Source organism: Pundamilia nyererei, unplaced genomic scaffold (genome assembly GCF_000239375.1).
Source record: "Pundamilia nyererei isolate P.nyererei 1_Seehausen unplaced genomic scaffold, PunNye1.0 scaffold00262, whole genome shotgun sequence".
NCBI classification, from domain to species: Eukaryota; Metazoa; Chordata; class Actinopteri; order Cichliformes; family Cichlidae; genus Pundamilia; species Pundamilia nyererei.
In genome coordinates this window covers 403,671-410,534 of record NW_005187663.1, presented here as the reverse complement: position 1 = coordinate 410,534, position 6,864 = coordinate 403,671, and the positions used below count along the sequence as shown (strand labels likewise).

At 37.3% G+C, this 6,864-nt stretch overlaps 1 protein-coding gene across 2 annotated transcripts in view; it reads left to right on the top strand.

Annotated features, from left to right (window-relative positions):
- Nucleotides 1-6,864, top strand: part of gabrr2a (gamma-aminobutyric acid type A receptor subunit rho2a) — a 75,290-nt gene that overhangs the window by 42,907 nt on the left and 25,519 nt on the right. For both annotated transcript variants that reach the window (XM_005750113.1, XM_005750114.2), the window contains exon 5: nt 4,657-4,739. In XM_005750113.1, coding sequence (XP_005750170.1) covers nt 4,657-4,739 — 83 coding nt within the window. The remainder of the gene's footprint in view (nt 1-4,656; nt 4,740-6,864) is intronic.

Sequence of the window (6,864 nt, the reverse complement as noted above, 5' to 3'; positions counted from 1 at the left end):
TTTTTTTAAATAAACATTTCAAACTATTTACAGAACAATCAGGTGTTTTGCATCAAATTTGATGCCACACAAATTATTTGTGCCACTCTAAAAACTAATTTCTGTCCACTATGAGATAAAGGAGAACAACAGCCTGAGACCTGCAGGCCTGACAACAGGAGATGTATCACTGCTGTAACACCTGTAGCACTCAGTGTCGCCTCATGGTTCTGACACACACAACAAAACTACTGACTACACTACACACTAACTACACAAGATTTGTGCTAAACGTTGCAAATCTCTCACATCTCAAAACACCGCCGTCACTCCTAAAACTTCCCCCCTTCCTAAACAACTAAATGCCATGTTGCCATTAGGGCTGCCACAAACGATTATTTTGATAGTCGACTAGTCACCGATTAATTTTGCGATTAGTCGACTAATCGGGTCATGCATCCATTGGACGTAAAATTTACAACTTATTGAACCAGCATGCATCTGTCTTATATAACTATCCTTAGCTTACAGCTTTAAGTGTTTAAGGTATGTGCTAACTAAAAATAAAGACAAGATGGTACTTTATTAAATTTTAATGAAATTTGCAGATTGTTTCGGTGAAGTTTAATAAACTCCTTGATATCTAAACTATAACGGGACACCGTAAATTCTTGAGCATCTCACACTTCTGATAATCAGCTGTCTGCTTGACGTTTATTCAGCTGTGTAAAAACTATAACTTTAATCTCAGCCAAACCGATTTACTCAGGAACAAATAAAATACTAAAAAAAGCCAAAAAAATAACATTTTTATGTTATCTAAGTGACTTATATATCATGTTTAACTGAGTAGCGAAAGACGGCGGTGGGTTTGAAAATGATTTGCCGGGAGTCCGATGTTCTCACGGCTCTAGTTAGCCTAGCCCCCGGCTAGCTATCGAGCTAGTGGGTAACAGACGTCTCCGAAAACGTCGGAGCGCTTTTGAAAATATGTGGTGTCTTGATAAACTGAGCAGATATTTGAGGTTTACACAGTTACATTCTCGCCTGAACATATGTTAAATGTTTATTTTGTGACCCAGAAAGAATAATAAGAGTAATATTATAACTAACTAGCCGCCGCCATTGTTGGAAACTGAGCAGGGCCGCGCTATGAATTCTGGGACAGAGCTACTTCTTCTTCTTCTGGGGTTTAACGGAAGCTGGTATCCTTGTACATGCAGTGCTGCCATCTTCTGTTTCAGTCCATTATTACACTCTTAAATCCTACTACTTATTCTTGCGTCTTTTGTGATCTTACAAAGCTTCAAACGATTAACTCAGTCGTCGACGATTTTGATAGTCGACGTAATTGTGACTAGTCGACTAATCGTGGCAGCCCTAGTTGCCATATCATTTTTTGATTGGTCGACATGGTACATTTTTCGACCAATAGGAAAGGGTGGGGGTTTCTTGGTTTTGGTTTTGCTCACAGGCGGAGAGTGCTTTCGAGCGTTTTCCTTATAAAACGCCGTTTTTTCCGTTTCTTCCCGCAGTAAATATAAACAACGATAGTATTCAGGAAGAAAACCAAACATTGCATATATTTTTATCATAACTCTGGTTTTACGTGTGCGCAAGCGCACAGCTTAAAGCATAGGTGTCAAACTCTGGCCCGTGGGCCAAATTTGGCCCGCAGCCTAATTACATTTGGCCCGCGAAGCCATACCAAATTACTATTAGAGCTGGCCTACTGGTATTATACAGCTAATATATATATTATTTAGTATTAAGCTTTGCTTGTTCCATATTCAATTTTTCAGCAAAACTTGTTTGAGTCCATAAGAAAAGATTCATTCTTATATCTAGAGGAAGATTTTTTTTCAATAAATATTAATGTTAGCCCACGACTTTGTTCCAGTTTTGAATTTTGGCCCACTGTGTATTTGAGTTTGACACCCCTGGCTTAGAGGGAACATTGCCATTGGGATAGGTTGGAGGAAAGTGTATCTGGGCACAAGGGAGTGGCAGTGGATTAGTTGGATTAGCTGACAAGGCCAATCAGATCCATCTTCCTCAAGGTGAAACAGGCCTGAAAAGTAGTGAGCAGAGAGGGGCTCATGTTAATCCACCCTGCTTCCAACAATCGAAAGGGATATTTGCTTTATAAGTAAATATATTTCCTTATATTACTGATTCATATTATATACTAAAACAAGTCACAGTGCAACTAATAAAGGCTGCTGTAATTGTATCACAAAGTCTCTTGATGCATGCTCAATCATCCAGGTAAATGAATCCCCAAAAGTTGATTCTGTTCAACTGGGTGTAGCGTTTTCAGAGGGAGAAACGTTTCGTCACTCATCCAAGTGACTTCTTCAGCCTCTGGAGTTGTTTGTCATCAGCATCACATGATTATTGGTCCACATGCAGTAGACTTTTTGGGTGCAAAAGAAAGAAAAAAATCTAGTAATCGCAGGAAAAATTCAACAGAATGCACTACAACAACAACAAAAAAAACTTAGTGGAGAAACATGAAAAAGCAAACTTCAAATAAAGCAAACTGAGGTTGGCAAACAACCTCCCCAAAGGAGACAATATAAAACAATATATACACTCAGAGAGATTAAAAACAGGACTGAAAATGAGAAACAATTGGCAGTTGTGTTATAATCATAGTAACAAATCATATTCTATGTGTTCTATACTCTGTCATTAAAAGATACACCCTGTGTTAACTGAGATGTACCATAGCACTGTGACTTGTGATTCCTAAATTTTAAATTTCCTGCTGGTCTGTAACATCAATTGTAACTGTGTAATACACATACACTGACTGGCCAATTCGTTTGGCAAATCATTAATGCAAATATCATTCAGTCACATGGTCCAACATGATGCATTTACTAATATTCTAATATATGTTCATGACACAGTGAGGTTTCCCACGTGGTGTGGGAGTTGGTGACTTATGGCTGGCTTATTGATGCCAGAGATCAGAAAAGAATGGCTGAACTGCTTTAAGAAGATAAGATAAGATAAGATAAGATAAGATAAGATAAGATAAGATAAGATAAGATAAGACACAATAAGAAGATAAGAAGAACTTTATTGTCATTGTAGTTATACAACAAAATTTGTTTGGTAGCTCACAGAGGCCAGCAGCAATAAAACAAGAAGCAGCATAGTAATAAATAACCATAGTAAAAGTATAAGATATAAAGTAAAAGGAAGGCACTTAGCACAGTAAATAACAAAGAAAATATAATAGTATTTACAATATAACAAACAGTATAAGATAATATAACAGTATTTACAATGTGGTAGTTGAGTGCAAACATGAATGTCCCATAAAGTGTCTAAAATAATACGTATAACAGTATTTACAGTGTGGTAATTTAGTGCAAACATTAAACATTAACGCCCAGTAAATGACTTTTTACATTAGCAGCAGACATGATATGGGGTAAAAGAGAGAGAGTTAGCTATTGTGTGTTGGGGGAGGGGTGACACAGGCTCCAGCTCTGGGGAAAAAGCTGTTCTTTAGTCTGTTTGTGTGGGTTCTGATTGCCCCATATATCTTCCCCGATGGGAGGGGTACAAAAAGTCTGTGACCTGGATGGGTTGGGTCCTTGATGATGCAGCTAGCTCGCTTCTGTAAACGGCTAGCATACACAGTGTCAAAATTCGGGAGTTTGGTTCCAATGATCCCCTTGGCAGTTTTAAACTAATAGAAAGGCAACAGTAACTCTTGTTGCCACTTTTTAAAACCAAGGTATGCAGCAGAGCATCTCTGAACACTCCACATTGTACCTTAAAGCAGATTAGCTATATCGGCAGAATATCGCACTGGTGTCTTCAAGTGCCGGACTTGTAAACTAAGAACAGGAAACAGAGGCTACAATTCAATAAAAAAAAACAGAAGATTGCAAAAACATTTCTCGGTCTGATGAGTCTTGATTTCTCTTGTTACATTTGCACTGTAGAATTTGGCATAAACAACATGAATCTACCCAGCATTATATCAGCAATAGAAGCTGCCAGCAGTGGTGTAATGTGTGGGGGATATTTTCATGATGCTCTCTGGGGCACTTAGTATCAATTGAGCAGCATTTAAATTTCACAGCCTGCCTGAGTATTGCTGCTGATCATATTCATCTCATTACAATTATACTATGCCCATCTTCTAATGGCTGCTTCCAGCAGGTAACACATCATGTCACAAAGCCCAGATAATCTCAAACTGGTTTCTTGAACATGACGATGAGTTCACTGTACTAAAATGGCCTCCATAGTCACCTCATCTCAATTCAATAGAGCATGTGATGGAATGGATATCATGGATATATAGCTGACAAATGTAATCATGTCAATATGTGGACCAAAAGTCTGCAATGTTTCCAGCACCTTGTAGAATTTATGCAACATAGAATTAAGATATTTCTGAAGAGGTCCAACCCAGCTAATGATGTGGTACATGAAGGGGCACAAATTATATCTGTATTATAATTCATTCCACAGAAATATGAAATATGCTGTGATGACAACCAAACTCTAATCCTGGTTCTGACCGTGTCACTGTGAGGGTCTTTTCCACTTGTCTTCTGATAAATTGATATTCTTCATTTTGTCACATGTGAATTTACAGTGTGCACTACTCTCACTGTGTCCCTCTATTGGTGCATTGTTTGCTCACAGAGTAACAGTAACAGCAGCCTGTAACATGGACTTCAGTCGCTTTCCTCTGGATTCTCAAACCTGTTCACTGGAGCTGGAGAGTTGTAAGTAAATTTCATCTGATGATAAAATGGTGCACATATCAAGTATTTCATTATTATTAGTAAATATCAATATATTATCTTCTTTTTAAATTGTATTGTCTACCATGTACTCTGCTATTTCTTTGTTTTGTTTTTTGTAACAGTTCCTCTATATTTGAACTTTTCTCCATACATGTTAGGAGAATTGCAGTTAAACCAGTATAAAACTGACAGACCATCATCTTGATGCATCAGCAGAGGTGGCAAAAGTGCAGACAGGGTTACAAAGTACTCCAGTAAAAGTTGAAGTACTGATTCAAATTCTTTACTCAAGTAAAAGTCAAAAGTAAAAAGCAAAGAAACAGACTCTGAAATGTGCTCAGAAGAAAGTAAAAGTAGATCTTTTTGAAAACATTTGCCCCAGCTGTTTTTTATGTAAAGCCAACTGAACCTCGTGCTATATTAATGTAATGTAATATACTCAGCAAGCAAGCAGAGTAAAAAAAAGGGTGAATTTTTAAAAGTAGCTCTATTTTCTGTTACCTCAGTCTGAGGAAAAGAATCAAAACTTTTCTTGGTGTACAGGCTGTGATCAGCTGCCATGCTAATACCAACTTTATGTAGCAAAACTACATAAAGTTGGTGAACCACATTCACTGAATTCATCTAAGCATCATATACTTAAATTCAAATTAATGTCTGCTCCCCATTATGCAACCCATAGCCACTGTGCACCAGTCTAACACAATGTTCTTCACTTTAAATCCATTCCAATATGGCAAATTAAACTTCAGAGTGTTTTTGCAACCTTTTAAATTACACAAAATCGTTAAACACCTCAATTTGTTTAGCAAGACTTTTCAGTATATCAAAAATATCAAAAGACATAACTTCACATCATATGCTTCCTTTATTTTTTCAGCTTATCAAATTCCTACTGTGCAGTCCTTACCTTTAAATATCACCTCTCTTCTTCCTCTCCTGTCCTGTCAGCCTCATTTTTCTATGTATGGATTAGCTCGTACTCGCTCGTACTCTTTTCTCTCCTTGGACCATTAAGAAGCTAGCAGACTCAGTGTGCAACAAACTGCACACAAACAGTTTGTATGTATGTATATTTGTTGACCTCATAGAAATGCTACATTTGAAGTTGCCGTTTAAAAAAATGTTACTGACTTTATGCTAACAATTGAGCTGTGAGGTCAGGTCCTTGATCATTAACATGCAAATTGTCATGAACATTGATCAAAAACCACTGATCAAAGCCCATTGATCATTGGCCATGAGTACCATTCACATTGTTCCTTCAGTGGGCTGGTTTCAGTCATTATGCAAATGTACTGTTTATAAGATTGGGGAAACCTGCAGTCAGCTGAGACTGAAGAAGTCACTTGGAGGAGTGATGAAACGTTTCTCCCACTGAAAACGCTACGTCCAGATGAACAGAATCAACTTTTTTGGATTTACTTACTTGGATGATTGAGCATGCATCAAGACATCCTATACACCTGCACACAACCACAAGTGGATAAACAGCTGATTCAGTGCTCCACAACCAGGATGTGGAACATTGGTTCTCCTGGATATAAAGTTAGACTAATGGAAAGATTCTCCATAACGACCTATGCCAGTGGTTCTCAAACTTTTCACAATGAGTACCACCTCATAAAATATATGGCTCTTAAAGTACCACCCTTATGACCGACATTAAAGTACAGTAGTATAGGCCTATTTAACACCACATACTGTTTACCCAAGGCAATTTTATTTCTTATATGAATGTTATTCATTTTAACTGTCATAAACAGGATGTGAAAAGTGATAATAATAACAACTGTACTGCATTAAAACATTCACAGCAGGTGGGATATGCAATCTTTAAGTGATGACATATGAACCCTGCTTCCATGTCCAAACTATTCTACATTTATTAAGGCTGTTGTGTTTTTAACATGTTTTAATGTTTTGAATTTTGTTCTAATTATTTAGAACAAGCCCCTAAAAAAAGTTGGTGATCACAGTCATCCTCTCTTGGTTTTAATCATCACTATTCATTTTAAAGCTCTATTCATTGTAAAACCTTACAATGTAACTACAGCCCAGCCCATGCAGCAGTATATTAATGACTAACCTTGTATTGTGGATG